This window comes from Aspergillus pseudodeflectus, assembly GCF_044049435.1.
Source record: "Aspergillus pseudodeflectus strain CBS 756.74 chromosome Unknown BJX68scaffold_86, whole genome shotgun sequence".
NCBI classification, from domain to species: Eukaryota; Fungi; Ascomycota; class Eurotiomycetes; order Eurotiales; family Aspergillaceae; genus Aspergillus; species Aspergillus pseudodeflectus.
In genome coordinates, this window is record NW_027263862.1 from 103,074 (window position 1) to 118,092 (window position 15,019).

At 52.0% G+C, this 15,019-nt stretch overlaps 8 protein-coding genes across 8 annotated transcripts; 4 read left to right on the forward strand and 4 right to left on the reverse strand.

Moving 5' to 3' along the window:
• Positions 1-112: 112 nt before the first annotated feature.
• BJX68DRAFT_249083 (uncharacterized protein) lies at positions 113-491 on the reverse strand. Its single transcript, XM_071042045.1, has one exon. It carries the CDS (start codon positions 434-436, stop codon positions 206-208), a length of 231 nt encoding a protein of 76 aa, XP_070892976.1. The 5' UTR covers positions 437-491; the 3' UTR covers positions 113-205.
• BJX68DRAFT_249084 (uncharacterized protein) lies at positions 486-1,496 on the forward strand. The gene has a single exon (XM_071042046.1). The coding sequence runs from the start codon at positions 514-516 to the stop codon at positions 1,306-1,308; it is 795 nt and encodes a 264-aa protein (XP_070892977.1). The 5' UTR covers positions 486-513; the 3' UTR covers positions 1,309-1,496.
• An 84-nt stretch (positions 1,497-1,580) lies between these two features.
• On the forward strand, positions 1,581-3,536 carry BJX68DRAFT_249085 (Zn(II)2Cys6 transcription factor). The gene is made up of 2 exons (XM_071042047.1): positions 1,581-1,767; positions 1,817-3,536. Exons 1-2 carry the CDS (start codon positions 1,695-1,697, stop codon positions 3,175-3,177), a joined length of 1,434 nt encoding a protein of 477 aa, XP_070892978.1. The 5' UTR covers positions 1,581-1,694; the 3' UTR covers positions 3,178-3,536.
• A 4-nt stretch (positions 3,537-3,540) lies between these two features.
• Positions 3,541-5,458, forward strand: BJX68DRAFT_213896 (GMC family oxidoreductase). Its single transcript, XM_071037769.1, has one exon. It carries the CDS (start codon positions 3,569-3,571, stop codon positions 5,366-5,368), a length of 1,800 nt encoding a protein of 599 aa, XP_070892979.1. The 5' UTR covers positions 3,541-3,568; the 3' UTR covers positions 5,369-5,458.
• A 246-nt stretch (positions 5,459-5,704) lies between these two features.
• Positions 5,705-6,340, reverse strand: BJX68DRAFT_272684 (uncharacterized protein; the record flags this gene model as incomplete). The annotated part of the gene is made up of 1 exon (XM_071047255.1): positions 5,705-6,340. One exon carries the CDS (start codon positions 6,338-6,340, stop codon positions 5,705-5,707), a length of 636 nt encoding a protein of 211 aa, XP_070892980.1.
• Positions 6,341-8,133: 1,793 nt separating this feature from the next.
• On the reverse strand, positions 8,134-10,931 carry BJX68DRAFT_259294 (Alpha/Beta hydrolase protein; the record flags this gene model as incomplete). Its single annotated transcript, XM_071043675.1, has 5 exons — positions 8,134-8,417; positions 9,070-9,249; positions 9,316-10,341; positions 10,397-10,589; positions 10,683-10,931. 5 exons carry the CDS (start codon positions 10,929-10,931, stop codon positions 8,134-8,136), a joined length of 1,932 nt encoding a protein of 643 aa, XP_070892981.1.
• A 1,895-nt stretch (positions 10,932-12,826) lies between these two features.
• Positions 12,827-13,629, reverse strand: BJX68DRAFT_249095 (nuclear transport factor 2 family protein). The gene is made up of 2 exons (XM_071042048.1): positions 13,025-13,629; positions 12,827-12,972 (listed from the first exon to the last, which is right to left on the reverse strand). The coding sequence occupies exons 1-2, from the start codon at positions 13,556-13,558 to the stop codon at positions 12,934-12,936; spliced, it is 573 nt and encodes a 190-aa protein (XP_070892982.1). The 5' UTR covers positions 13,559-13,629; the 3' UTR covers positions 12,827-12,933.
• A 675-nt stretch (positions 13,630-14,304) lies between these two features.
• Positions 14,305-14,970, forward strand: BJX68DRAFT_272689 (uncharacterized protein; the record flags this gene model as incomplete). The annotated part of the gene is made up of 1 exon (XM_071047256.1): positions 14,305-14,970. One exon carries the CDS (start codon positions 14,305-14,307, stop codon positions 14,968-14,970), a length of 666 nt encoding a protein of 221 aa, XP_070892983.1.
• Positions 14,971-15,019: the final 49 nt, after the last annotated feature.

Sequence of the window (15,019 nt, forward strand, 5' to 3'; positions counted from 1 at the left end):
ATTTTGGCTCATAATGGCTGCAGTAACTGTCTCGGGCCTTCTGGCTGCGCTAGAAGCTACCATTGTGATGACTGTCCTGCCAAGTATCACACAAGGTCTCGGAGGAGGAGGGTAGTATTTCTGGCTTCTTCTTAGCTCTAAAGGCAGTATAGAATCCTTATACGTTTGAAGCTGACTTGTGATCCTTTTTCCTAAGGAGCGAATTCTAACCTCTCTTCGGACAACTCACAGATACCTTCGGCCGTCGGTGGCTCCTCATAATTGCAGTCAGCGGGTTCGCACTCGGAAGCGGCATTTGTGGCGGTGCCAGCAACATGGACATTATGATTGCAGGAAGGGCTATACAAGGCTTCGCTGCCAGAGGAATCAACGTCCTAGTGGAGACCATTGTCTGTGACATTTCTCCTCTAAGGGAACGTCGGCTCAACCTTTCCATCCTGTTCAGAGGAATAACTGCGGGACCGCGCTTGGGCCCGTGATCTCGGGTGTCATTGTCCAGCAGACTAGCTGGATATGGGTCTTCTACCTCAACCTTTCCATCGCCGGTGTCGCTCTTCTCCTTGTGTTCTTCTTTCAGCGCCTGAAACACAGATCTGGTGCCATCGGCGAGCAACTGAGACGATTGGACCACATCGGAAACACGCTCTTTTTTGCTGCTTGTATGTCAGCATTGATTGGGGTCGGCTGGGCTTGAAGCCTGTACCCATGGCGCTCTGTGGAAGTGGTCGGTCCGCTCGTTCTTGGTCTTCTTTGGCTCGCTGTGACTCTCATCTTCGAACGTCTATTCGAAGGTACGCGCTTCTGTCGCGAGCCGCTGATTCCCCTATACTTGTTCAAGAACCGAACATTGGCCGCCATTTTTCTCGCAACCTTTTTCCACAAAATCAACGGCATCTGGGTCCTGTACTTTCTACCCGTTTAGTTCCAAAATGTCCTCCAGAGCTCCCCGATTGGCTCTTGTGTACAACCTCTCCCAGCCGTACTAGTCATGACTGCCATCGCTTTCATCAGTATTGGCCTCGGCACCATCACACTCCTGATCAGCATTCGTCGACGGTCGAATGGGTCGTCTTCCAGGCTATTGAGTCAGTCGGACTCGGTATATTCCTCAGTACCGCGCTACTAGCAGTCCTGGCGAAGTCGTCCGACACGGCCAAAGCTACGGGCGTCTGGCAGTTTGTGCGAAGCTTTGGTATGGTTTTTGGGAGCGCCATTCCCACAACTATCTTCAACAGCGGCTTCGATGAACTTGCAGAGGCGAACAATGAACCCTCGTTCAGGCGCCAGCTCATTGGTGGAAAGACGTAAAGGGCCTTTTTACAATCGGTTTCCGAGGCGGATGGTGGCCGCGATCAAGTAATTGCGGCCTTTACTGCGGCGCTGAAGCGGCCATGGCAAGTAGGAATTGCCTTTGTGGGAATTGGACTTTTTCCTCATGCTTGTAGAAGAGCAGGTTGAGTTGCGGAAGGAGATGAAGGGAGAATTTGGTATTGAGCAGGCGGGGAGAGAAGAGAAATCGGGGGCCTAATTTCAGGCCATAGTGGTGTTCTATAATAGAGCTGAGCCTAGGCAGTCACGGGGGTGAATCCGGGCTGATCTTTTTTGGCCCCCAACTCAGCCTCTCCTCTTCAACGACGTCAAGCTTCTGCCACGAATACCGGCATCCACTCTCTACTCATCCAATTCAGTCAATAATGGGAAAGGCATCAGAAGTGAGCAGTCAGCGCCGGCTAGGTACGCGAAAGTCGAAGACTGGGTGTCGTACTTGCAGGTGCTGTCCCGTCGCTCCTTATTGCGCTAGTCCCTAACAACGCAGACAGACTCCGTCATGTCAAGTGCGACGAAACACCAATCGCTTGCATGAGATGTACAAAGGCCGGCTTTTCATGCGAAGGGTACGACACCGAGCGGCTCGCTCATAAACGAAAACCACCCGGTATCACCATCCTGAGCGTACTCCTCCCCGGCCAAACGACAGATGAAAGGAGATCGTTCAATTACTTCCACTCGTTCACCGTGCCGATGATGAATGGATGGTTCGACCATCAGGTTTGGAATAGCCTTGTGCTGCAAATGGCTCAAGCAGAGTCGGCTATTGCACACGCTATCGTCGCCGTCAGCGCTTTGCAGGAAGTGACCGAGTCGACGGGTGTCGCCATCCTGCCGGAAGATATGGCCGATCGCACGCATCGGTTTGCGCTTTACCAGTATAGCCGATCAATCGAGCATTTGACAACTCGGATGCGGTCGAATGATCCGAATGTCCGAAACACCGTCTTGATCTGCTGTATCTTGTATATCGTCTTCGAGCTCATCCGCGGAAAATACAACGCGGCGATTACTCACCTGCAGAATGGAATGCGCGTTCTCGGAGCCGGGAAATTCGATTATCACGCATTGTATCAGGCACATCCGGGGCTTCAGAAGAAAGTTGAGGATTCGGTTGCCGCTGCACTGGTGCATCTCGATCTTCAGAGCGCGCACTTTGGTGCTTCCATTACGCACACACAACTTGACCCAGGCATGCTGGAAAATGGAGACAACTCCTGGCCGGAACCCGTCAACTTTGATTCTCTGCAGGATGCATGGGTCGCTCGCGATAGGATCTTCCTTCAATTTTGCATGTTCGCTACTCTCTGTGACTCTTTGTCCGAGGCTAATATTGCTATAAACTTTGCGATAATGTCCAAGGAACAGGAGAAGCAGCAGATTCAGCTTCTCAACTTCGCACAAGGACTCGACCGTCTTGAGGAGACGCGCCTTCGCCATGGAACACTCACAGAAAAGGACCGCGGGTCTCTTGAGCTCCTCCGTATGCATCATATGGGTGTCTCGGTAATCACAGACAGCTGTTTGATCAAATCTCCTGCAGTGATCCGGGGCTTATATAGTCAGCGCTTCAGCGCCACAGTCGATCTAGCCGAACGCATCACAGCTCGGTTTCTGCAAAAGGGACGCGAGACTGGTCCACGCTTAACACTTCTGATGGAAACGGCCCTGATAGGACCAATGTGCCTTATTATCGACAAATGCCACGATATTTCTATAGCCCAACGAGCGCTTCACGTCATGGAGAGCTGGCCGCATAGGGAAGGGTTATGGGATTCAACCCTTGCTTCAAGTGTGGCTGGTGGGAGAATTTTGAAGATACGCGAAGACAGCGAGTTGGGTCTCTGAAGTACCTTCTGATCCACGGCTACCTGCTCACCATTCTCGTCTACAGCAGGTGAATAGTGTATTCCGTTGATGCATCTACTATGCGCCACTATATCATGCAAGGTTTAGCGGCTACTTAGCGTCTGAAATTCCGCGATGTGACCAATGACTCGTGGGCGTCGTGGTCATGGCTTACAGTGGGGGCTGTTTTCTGAGGATCTCACTGGACAGCTCGCGATGTCAGAGTCCTGATCATCCCTCCAAGGTCATTTGCTATTACTCTTGCTACGGACATTGATGGGCGAGGGGTCTATAAAAGCCCGACCATCTTCTTCAAGAATTGCCATATCTCACTCATTACGCATTCATTTCAATCCACTATATCTTTTTCGAACACGTCACCCTCGGCACCATGGACAAATCATGCGATTATATCATCGTTGGCGGCGGCACTGCCGGCCTGGTCCTCGCCTCACGGCTCTCCGAGGACCCAAATACATCCATCATAGTACTCGAAGCCGGTAAAGACCTAACGCAAGACCCGCGAGTCCAGATTCCGGCGCTCTTCACCACTATCATGTCAGAGGCCGACTACGGATTGGCCTCAACGCCACAACCATCCCTTAATAACAGGGTACTCAAGACAACGCAAGGCAAAGCTCTTGGTGGTTCCTCTGCAATCAACGGACAGGCGTTCATTGCTCCGACCAAAGCCGGCATCGACGCCTGGGCTCGCCTGGGTGCTACAGGATGGACTTTTGAGACTCTGCAGCCATACTATAAAAAGAGCTACACGCTTCAGCTACCTGATGCCGAGACACAAAAGCACATCGGCATTTCCTGGCTTGATGCCGATATCCATGGCTCATCGGGGCCTATCAGGACATCATTTCCTGCCCAGCTTGAAGATCCTCTTGCCAAAGCTTGGATCGATACCTTCAAGAACCTGGGGTTCGGGGCCGTCGGAGATCCCTTCTCTGGGAAGTCCCTCGGTGGTTACAGTAATCTGGCGTCGGTTGATAGCGAAACCAAGACGCGCAGTTATGCCGCTCCTGCATACGGCAGCCCTGCCGCAGAGCGTGGCGTGCGGGTTCTGACCGAAGCCCTTGTGCAGAAGATCTTGTTTGATACAGCCGAGTCCTCCAACGTGGTAGCTACTGGCGTAGAAGCCATAATCGGTGGAGAAACTCAGACCTTCCAAGCCAAGAAGGAAGTGATTCTCTGCGCCGGCGCATTTGGCACACCAAAGATCCTCGAACTCTCTGGAATCGGAAATGAAGAGCTCCTTCGTCAACTTGATATTCCAGTTACAGTTCATAATCCGAATGTGGGCGAGAATCTTCAGGACCACCTGATGACCGGCGTGAGCTTCGAAGCCGTCGATGGCGTCGTCACGGTTGACCCTCTCCTACGACAAGAGCCAGAAGCCATTGCGGCCGCGATGCAGCAGTACACGGAGCACAAGAAGGGCCCGATGACGATCGGAGGGGTCCAGTCCTCCGCGTTCATGCCAATTCTCGAGTTCCACGCATCAAACAACCAGCGAGAATCTACGATGCAGGAGTACATCGAATCCCTGCTTTCGACGCCAGACGAGCGTAGGAGGGCCATCCGCGACATCTTCATTCAGCCCAACGAACCAACATGCATGATGTTCATGTTTCTCGCCCAAGCGAACCTCCACGATGACTCAGGTGGCAGCTTCGTCGGCAGCTCCCTGCAGCAGGGCAACTTCATCAGCCTCGGTCTGGAAACCAGCCTGCCCTTCTCGCGAGGCACGGTACATATTTCTTCTGCCGACCCAGCATCCAAACAGGCCATCGACCCGCGCTACTTTTCCCATCCTCTCGACATTGAGATCATGGCGCGCAACCTGCTTGACGTCGAGCGTCTGCAAAAAGTAGCCCCTCTGTCCAACTTTATCAAAGTGAATGGACGGCGGAATCATCCCGATGCGTTCCTATCTGACCTCGAGTCCGCGAAGAAATATCTCCGGGACACGGCGAAGACAGCGTATCACTTCTGCGGAACTGCCGCAATGCTTCCGCGTGAGAAGGGTGGTGTCGTTGATGAGCGACTGAGGGTGTATGGGACGGTGAATCTGCGGGTGTGTGATGCGAGTATTTTTCCAATAATCCCTGCGGCGAATATCATGTCGAGTGTGTATGCAGTTGCGGAGAGGGGGGCTGATATCATTCGAGGGAGAATTTAGCTGTGATCACCTGCTGCCTTGTGATTTTATGAATTGGTTATGAGTTCTGCGATAAGTGTTGATTGGAAAACCTATTTGATTCTATGTAAATCACCAGATCCAAGTAAATCGTGGTGAACCATCCCCACAACCAGGCCATGCTATACCATGTCAGTACCGACTGTGCTCTGTCGCGAATACCTAGCTCAGAGAAACTCTCTCTATGTCGCCCATCTGCAAGCTTGACCGATCTAAGCACCACACGTCCAGGGATTTCCCCGTCAGGGCAGAAGACAGTACCGCTGCCGCATCCTAAATCAGACGCAGCGGGTAGGCACTCTTATAGCAACAGACATGTTACATATCAAATATGCTTCTCATCCATTCAATTTCAGGATCATTTATATCCGCGATCCACCGTACCGACGGCCTGGTGACGTAGATCGAACTGTCACAGATCCTCGAGACCACGGAGGCTGGTGCACGGGTGATTGCTGTGTCCCAGAGGGTAACGGTGCGGTTGGTGCTAAGCATGTACTGGAAAGGCGCCGCGCTGGGCCATTTTTCTTTCAACATGTCAAGATCACCCTGGTCTATGCCCGCTCTTCTTTCAAGGTCCGCAAGGATCTCAGCCCTTGTGTAGAGCCATGCGTATACCACCATATACCACCCATCTCCCAATGATCGCAGATCCGAGACTTTGGCGTAGGCTTTGGGGTCGTCTTCAGCATCGTCTTCGGAATCGTCGTCGGGGTCGGTTTTGATGTCGTCAGAGCTGATTGACTGCTTGCTTTCCGGGACACACACTGTCACAATGTCTCCAAGGCGGATTGTCCAGGGTTTCTCATCTTTAGTCTCCAATTCCGCCGACTGGACCTGAATGAGATGTTTCCATGGTCTGGCGCGATTTACTGCACGTGGTGAAAACGGATTCCAACCATCGCCTTTATCTTTGTACAGAAGCAATGCACGTGGTGGTGGGTTGGACGGCATGTCGTATGCGATAGAGCGTCTGCGGAGATTTGCGTGCTCTTGATATCCTGCGGATTTGTTTCACAGCAAGCGAAACACGTTAGCATCGTTGGCATAGGGCATATAGGACAGGGTATGCTTACCGTGATACGTCCGAGTATGCTCGTTGTCTGGGATTGGAAATGAAGATTTTGGAGAGGAGAGGGGAACAACACCAGCCAACACGTGATTATGAGAAAGGTACGAAAGGAGGGGCACAGAATGAATCGTCTTCCAATGACTTTCTGCCACCGACATGAGCTCTGGATAGGCTCATTTGGAACCATTACTTGACATGAATATGACTTTTCATGAAACGAGATAGAGGACATCAGCGGACAAGAAGCCCGGTCCTATGGCCCTGATGCTGGCATAAGTCGAGGAGCGTGTAGTGAGGTGCCATCTCTCCAGAAACAACTCGAAAGGAGAGCACCGTCCATGAGAGTTGCAAGTGCTCATACTCCGACGGAAAGCGGACAGGCCAATCACGAGGAGACGGAGCCCGGCTGCGCTATAACACTCTCCAGAGCTCTGCCGCCCATCTTCTCCTAACTTTCGCCAGCTCACCCTCCATCTCTATGTCTCGACTCAATCTTTAATTAAGGCGGTTGAGGTTTCCTTTCATTCGGGACAATCCAATGGGCGATGTTTCGCCAGGGATCTTGCTTGCTCGATTTTTTTGATCACCTTGTCTTTTAACATGAGTACGAAGATTCACCCTCAGCATGTTCTCAGTGCACTTACCTGCTCCTGTCCAGCTCATGCCTGCAGCTCCAATATCCTTCACCGAGGAACTTCTGTTTATAGCGGCCGTGAGAGTCTTCGCATGCGAATTTGTCGCTCCAAAACTCCCCGCGGACACCACTTCCGCATCCCTATAAAGCCCTATATCCTCGGGATCCAGAGCACGAGCATTGCGATAAGTGCGACGGCTGTTATAAGCTCGCCTATCGAGTCGAGAGACACCAATGGAGATAGGATCTAGACAGCGGCCATGCCAAACTTTGCGAGCTCATCCGGGTCCTTGTGTTTTCTCACCTCCGATTCCACATCCCACACCCATTGAGAATTTGAGAGTGAGGTGAGGCTGAGCTGGCAACGATACGAGTTCAACAGCCTGCGGATCAGCAGAGCTTAACTCGCTTAGCAAACCCTAAGACTATCTCAGTGAGATGTCGCGAGACTAGCCATCCAATCCTTGCCCTGGCTGGACTACCCCGAGGCGTTTGCGACTGCGGCTCAGTTCCACTGTAACGCCGACAAGGGGTCAGTGGAATCTGTTACACAATTGCCTCGGTCTTCTGCGATGTTACTGGAGGGTTCAAAATGGTTCAAGGGGCCGTGCCCTAATAATAGCCCTGTATACGAGCTTTCTCCACACTTTGCCGCAGATCACAGTTGCCCAGCCCGTATTTTAGATGAAGGACTGGCGATGCGGGGAGTCGTCGGGGCACACGAGCTGACGCTTGAGAATTCTGAAAGGTATTTCAATGTCGATCGATTCCTGAGTTGCTTTGAAAGTTCTCATCTCCATCAACGAGGTTTGCGAACACGAAAAGTAAGACAATGTTCCCCTCCCCCTTGCGCGACAATGCTCTAACCATTCCGCCGACGCAGCTCCTTAAAGCCCCTTGCAGCCAAGCATCATGAAGCTCACAACCCTCTTCCTCCTCCCAACCCTCGCCCTCTCCGCCGCCCTCGTCGAGCGCACCCCAGACGCAGACATAGACATAACGGACCTCCACACCCACGACGCCCGCGCAACAATCTGCGGCTCAGGCTACACACTGGATCGAGCCATCCCCCTCCCCAAGGGCGTCGACCCGAACAAGCGCAAAGCCACCCTCTACGCGTACGGCAACGGCCACGGCAAGGGCTGCGTCTTCCTCGACAACAACGTCGGCAAGAAGCAGTACATGTCCATCAAAGTGTGCAAGACCGGAGGCGGCAGCTGTGATACGGACGCCGGGAACTTTGGACAGTATGCTGGGCCCGTCTATGTGTCGAGCTTCGCGTGTGCGCCTGTGACGGCCAAGATGGGGTCTTCCTCGTCGAATCTCTATATTAATTATAAGAGTGATTATGTTTTCCCATGTAACTAGGCTGTTGTGCCGGGGGATTTGTCAATACGAATGAAATTGAGTTAAAATATGAGGAACTATTGCTATCGCAAAGACTTGAGGCCCTTGGAGCTAGGAGCAATGTCTGCAGACAGTGTCAGGAGAGTCGCCAGCTAAACAGCCTTCTGACGAGTGAATGCGAATCACGCAAGACTTTAAGCTAGAGTACCAAGATTCAGGCCTATAGGACCTCAACTAATCGGTAGTAGCACTTGAGTCTGCACGGGTTGGGGATCCAACGAGGTTGGAAAAAAAGGGTCTTTGCTTTAAACGCCTAGTGGTTGACCAGTATGTGACATACAGGACATCGTTGAAGGAATTCGAATAAGAAGAAGATGATTCGCAAAGAGTGAATCAAGCTGAGACGAACCAGTCGCTCGGCATTTGCCAATCGGCATTTGATAGATAACCCTAGATCCCCCCGTGGACTCCCGTTCACTCCTCCGAAAACTCCCCGCTCTGCTCGATCTCCTCCAAGAGCGAAAGCAAGGAACGAGCCTCATCCGAGCGTTTCAGGAGACCTAAAGTTACCCAATCCGTCAGTACGCATGACCACGATTGATCCTTGAGGAAAAAGGAAAGAGGACACACCTTCAAAGCTCCGCCGACTAATTCCTCCGCGTCCGCTACTCACGCCCTCAAAGATACCCGAGATGCTCCCTGCTACCTCTGCGAGGCTTGCGATCGCGCCGCAGAGCGCATCTGTTCTCCAGTTGTAGGTGAAGCTCGCTTTTGTCTGGCGGTTAAGAGAGAGCTGGACGAGGGATGGGGCTATTGAATCACCAGTCACTAAAAGAACCTTCAAGGAAAGTTAGAATAGAGAGGGGGAAGACATACTCAGCGGGTGATAGGTCGGCCACTTCAACTTCTCACGCAACCCCTTGCTCGGATCCTTCGCGAACGTCGCCCACGCATCACGCATATACGCGCCGGCCTTTGCTTCATAAGAGCTATCTTCAACGCCGGTCACTGATGCCGCGGTGCCAAACACCGTGAGCATATCGGACGTATGCCAGTCCGATCCCACGGGGTAGATCTCAGCATTTTCGTAGTCCCCACCATAGAATCGATACCGCCAGCTGGGGACTCCATGCTTCCTCCTGAGCTCTGCGGCGTCGGCGGCAGGACAAGTGAAGGCTACCCGAGTTAAAAGATTGCCCAGCGGCCGGATAAGGTCCCAGGGAATGGTGTCTACCTCTTCGATGGTCGTGATGTTTGAGTACGCGATCGCGAGGATGAAGAAGAAGCCCGCCTCGTAGTCCGTGTTGCCAGCGAGAAAAGGTATTTTGGCGAAGTTGCCGGCTTCGGCTTCAGCGGCGATGTCTTCGGGGAGGACGACGCCGTCGCCGTAGGGGACGAAGCCGCTCGCGAGTGCTGATGTACCGTGGCTTTCGATGGCCGCGAGGATTTCCTCCTGGGTTTTGCTTCGCATGCATGTCACGGTCTCTTCGCCGGCAGATACGCCGCCGCATCCAAGGGATTGGCTGACATTGTACCAAGTCTTCAGAGCGTCGGTGGCATTCGACCCGATGCGTGGGCTCACGACGCCAGAGTGTGCGATCAGTCCGTGGGCGATGGGATCCTCGGGGTTAGCGTAGGCGACGAGATCGGTCGACATGCCTCCGGCGGACTGGCCAAAGACAGTGATTCGTGTGGGATCACCGCCGAAGCGGGCGATATTGTCGCGGGTCCATTCGAGGGCAAGACGCTGGTCGAGGAGCCCTGCGTTAGCGATTTCGCCGGGCGCTCCGGGGAAGCCGAAGATGTTCAATCTGTAGTTGAAGGATACGACTACAACGTCATTTTCGTCGGCGAGGATTGAGCCATCGTAGACAGGGCTGTTCGCGCTGCCGATGGAGAAGCCTGAACAGTTAACCTAGGATTCAAAGTGGCAATTAAACAGGGAAGGTGCGCATACCTCCTCCATAGATCCAGAAAAGCACGGCCTTTTGCTTTTCGCCCGTCTGTGGCTTCGTCCAGACGTTGATGCTCAGGCAGTCTTCGTCCAGGACGTTCCCCTGTTGCGAGAGAGCAATAGTGATCTTTTCGCCGACTGGACCGCCTAGATACGCGTTGTCCATTGGCACTCTGTTACACGGGCAGTCGCTTGGCTCGGTCAGATAGATGCATTACTCGGGGATATAGTACTCACGGGCTCTATGTAAGGTTAGCATACTCTTTCACTGGACGGATTGGAAACATACGAATGCGGAAGCATTGAAGACACCAGGTCTCTTGTCCACCGGGACAGGAGCCGCAAAGCGAAGGTCACCCTTCGGAGGCTTCGCATATCTGATTCCAAGGTACTCCGAGACCTCAGGACGGAGAGAAGAAGCATGACCCTGGACCAAGCCGCTTGTCGTATTGACTAAGCCACCAATAGAGCTTGCGTCGGTCACAGGTAGGAGTGCTGCAGAGATCAAAGAGGAAGTGAGGAGTGATTTCCAATACATCTTGCGTGGCGCTTCTCGTTCTTGGTTGGGGATTCTGAAAAGCTTGTCGAGGCAAGTTTATCCCTTAAATCCTCACAACATCTTTAGTCCCTTGCTTCATAGTTGCTCGTTCAACCGCGGTTTGTCGACGATCTGCGAAATTGCCTAGCAATTCCCGAGTAGCATATAGCATCTTTCGTCAGTCTTGGGCGGAGTCATTGGTTAGCACTGTCAGGCATGATGCGCTTCATCAAACCCCAAGCCAAGTTCTCTCCGAGCATCAAGCTTCAGAATAAGTCCGCCACGCCTGCATCTAGTTAGTGAATCGGCAGTTTGCAGCCCCAATAGTTTCAGGACCTCGGCAGGAACGGTAGAGCAATCTGGGGTAATTCCAAACTTTGCCATCGATCTCTGTCGTCCTTGGCGAGCTTGCAAGGCACTTCTTCCCCAGACCTACCGAGGCTGCAATATGCCTCATTGCATCCATGGTCAGTGCATCGGTACCTGAGACGAACGTGGGGTTGCGATGAGAACCACTGGAATCTCAACTGCCGGCGGACGGCAATGGTCGGGCCGTTTCAGGCAGTGCGGGGTGCAGACCTAGGATCCATGGAACTGGCAGGCATGTACTCCGTATGTTGGACGTTAACCATGGCCCGTGAGGCGCTGCAGTGCCGCACTCTGCAATATAAAAGCTCCTGTTGGAGGCTAATGAGAAGCGGAAATGATGCATTCAATATGCTGGATGAAGAGTTGTAGCTCTCTAAGGAAACCACTGGAAGCCACCCTGCATCTACTCAAGACATGGTCTGCAGATGACGGCGCTAAACCCAAATTGGGGCTTCCAACAGCTCCTTGCTTCGATACACTTGGCCGGATGTGAAGTCCGGAGAGCTTAAGGGGAGAGTCAACGTGACTGCGCACAAAAACAGAAAATCCAAAGTATTAGAGGGCATTATTGAATCTAAAGCTCTAGGTTTGGCGCTAAATCGAGCTCAGGACGCGGGCGATCTTCTTCGCGGTCTGAGCGCGAATCACGAGTCGTTGCTAGCCTCCAGGTGACTGATTGCTCTTGAGTTCAACTTCTTCCCAAGCAAAACAAGTATTGAGCCTGGAAACTTAATTAGTCTTTCGCGTCAGTCCGGGGTGTCCAACATTCTTTATTCTGACAAAGCCTTACTGACTTTGTAAAGCGAGGACCTATGAATTCCTACTTTGAATTAGTTTCGCCAAGTATGTAAGAACTACTCTTGCCTCTCTTATCCTTATTCCTTCTTTCTCCTTGACCTCCCATATTCTACACTCACCCGACTGCGGCCTGTTGTCCCACTAACTCTTGAGGATGCCTGCCAGCAAAAGCCCTTCTAACTGTCTCGCGAGGTCATGTATATCTATAAAAGTTAGTCTTGACATGGCAGAGCTGTTTGTAGTTAGTTGGCGACCACGTGAGCTATAGAGGTCTTCTTCTGCTTGTTTGTATTCTTGATAGCTCTCTAATACAACACATAGCTTTGATGTCGCGTGCTTGCATGTCATCAGTTAGTCCTAATAGAAGCTAGTACCGTGCTCAGCCCCCATCCGCGCAATCTCCTTGGCTGAGAGGCCGCTGCTTTGCAATGGTAACTGGATAGCGTCTTTGTGAATAGGGTTACGAACTGGGGATGCTTTGCCGATTTCACAGAGTCCCTGGAGCCGGGAAGTGGTTATGATAGATCCATGCTCGTTTGAAAAGGAATTTGTAGGATTAGCAATGCCAGAAAATGACGGGCCGTTCCAGGTGAGTGGCAATCTTTCGCGAGGTTGGGTGATATAGACCCTATGAAGCGATAGGCGTGACGAAAGGATGTATATGCCGTCTGTCAGACATATTTTGCTGTCCGACTCGATCACCTAGACTGAGCAAGACACTGAGTGGGTGATAGGAACAACTGTAGTAATATTATAGAATTAGTACTAGAGCTAGACGTCTATAATTACAAATCTCTACCCAGCACCCTCCACAGTAGCTGAGTCGGGTGCGCCATCAGCACAGAAACACCAGCTGGTTCCCAATAACCTCGCTCTATTCAAATTAGCACCGAAACGCAAACAAAAAAGGCAAGAAGGGGACGTACCATGTAAACCAGATTCCGATGCACAATCCTCCAGGTTCCATCCGACTGCCTCTTCCACACATCCTGGTACTGTCCATAAGCAGTTGCCACCTCCGTGCTCAGATTGCCCTGTCCAAAATGCGCGGCTCGGTAGTACGTGATCGATTGGGCGGTAAACGGGGAGACAATGTCGATGAGTTGCGTCCCGAACTGGTGCTGCGTGGTCACGCAGGCGAGACTTGCTTTCAGGGTCTCCTTGATACTCGAGAGAGGGGTGAGCACATTCAACGGCGCCGAGTAGTTGGCCACCGCGTCGGAGGCGAAGACCTTGGAGAGGGCGTCAAAGTTCTTCCCATCGATGGCGAAGGGATACAGAGCCAGGGTTTGGCGAATAGCTTCGGTGGCGATTGGATCGACGGCGATTGGGGGCGGAAAGAGGGTGGGAAGGCTGTAGAAGTCAATCACATCGGTCTGGACAGGACCCGGGAACAGCCCCGAGAGATCCGCGAGGGCGGTGGAAGAAAGAGCGAATAAAGAGAGGAGCTTGAGCTGCATTTCAAGTGAATGGCTGGGGTCAGAAATTATCGATGAAGAAGCGTTGGACAGGGTTGTCAATATCCTTCCCTTGTGCCTTTTAACTAAGTTTTCCAGCTCGTCTCATCCTGCTCCCCAGTATCTAGTATTATCCTACATTAATGCCCCGAATAAGCGAGATTAAGCAAATCCATCGCGCGGATATGGATCCAATCGGTGAATCTGAATCGGCCCCGGGCTAACTGACTAGTAATGTTAATGGAATTTGGGATAGATTAAACTAGGGACTTAGTGCTTAGTATCGCCCGTGGAGGAGCACCGACCCAGCAGTCCAACCTCCAACTAACAGGGAAACGACGCAGACAGCCACTCCATTGACCTAACCTGTCATGTTTCGATTCTCCCTACCCGGACCGTGGATCGCATTTTCGTGAGCGTCAATTTATTGATGGTGTCGAGATCATCCTTCGCCTTGCAAAACGTGCACCACTCTGTCAGTGTCAACCACTCGGCATGCCGGATGCAATCTCGAAATTAATATAGGAGAAAAACCCTTGATGGTCTAGTGTCCTGGAAAATTCACTTTCATACCGCTACCACAAAGGCTAAATAAACCCCCCTTCAGCAATGCCACGAGTAAAAGGACAGCAGGATGTTGGCTCCGCCTCGTATCTTCCGAGCAGCAGTCGCAGCGCCCTGGCCATGAGTTTGGGGAAGTCTTCCTCCCCTGTCAGATTGGGAGGGAGAAAAGACAGCAGTTTGACACCATGGTTTCTGTCTACATCTCCGAACGGGGCCTTTCGGTACTCTCCTCGCCCTGGATCAACCTGATCTATCACTATGGCAGACCTGGACTAACTTCCGATCAACAGGCCATAATGTGGGCTGGAGTCGTCCTTTCGATCATTTTCGTCGCCCTCCGCACTCAGGTCCAGTTCCGCAATACCAGCAAGTTCTTCATCAACGACTACTGGATCTTCTTCGCGATAGTGTGCCACCTTGCGACTGCAATTGTGTACCAGATCGCCATCCCGCCCATGTATGATGTGCAGTACTTTGACTATGCGACGCAGCCAATGGATGCGGCATTCATGGACCGCGCCTCGCTATTCCTGAGACTGCAGTTCGCCTTGGACTTTTTGCTCTGGACGACGCTGTGGGCGGTCAAGTTTTCTCTATTGTTCTTTTTCTGGAGATTGTTTGATTCGGTGCGCACACCCGTGCGTGTGTTCTGGTGGACGATGTGTGCTATTACAGCCTCGACGTGGATTACGCTGGTGGTCTTGCAGAATTTTGCGTGCGATCCAATCAAGAATTTCTTTACTCTGGGTAGGTATACCCGCTATCCTAGCAGAAAGAGGAAATTATCATGCGAGGGTAAAAAGATAAAAAAGCAAAGAGTGCTTGCTGACAATATGGATCTGTATAGGTAAATGCAGCTCCGATAGAGACATCTATTATTCCAACCTCGTCTTCAAGTTC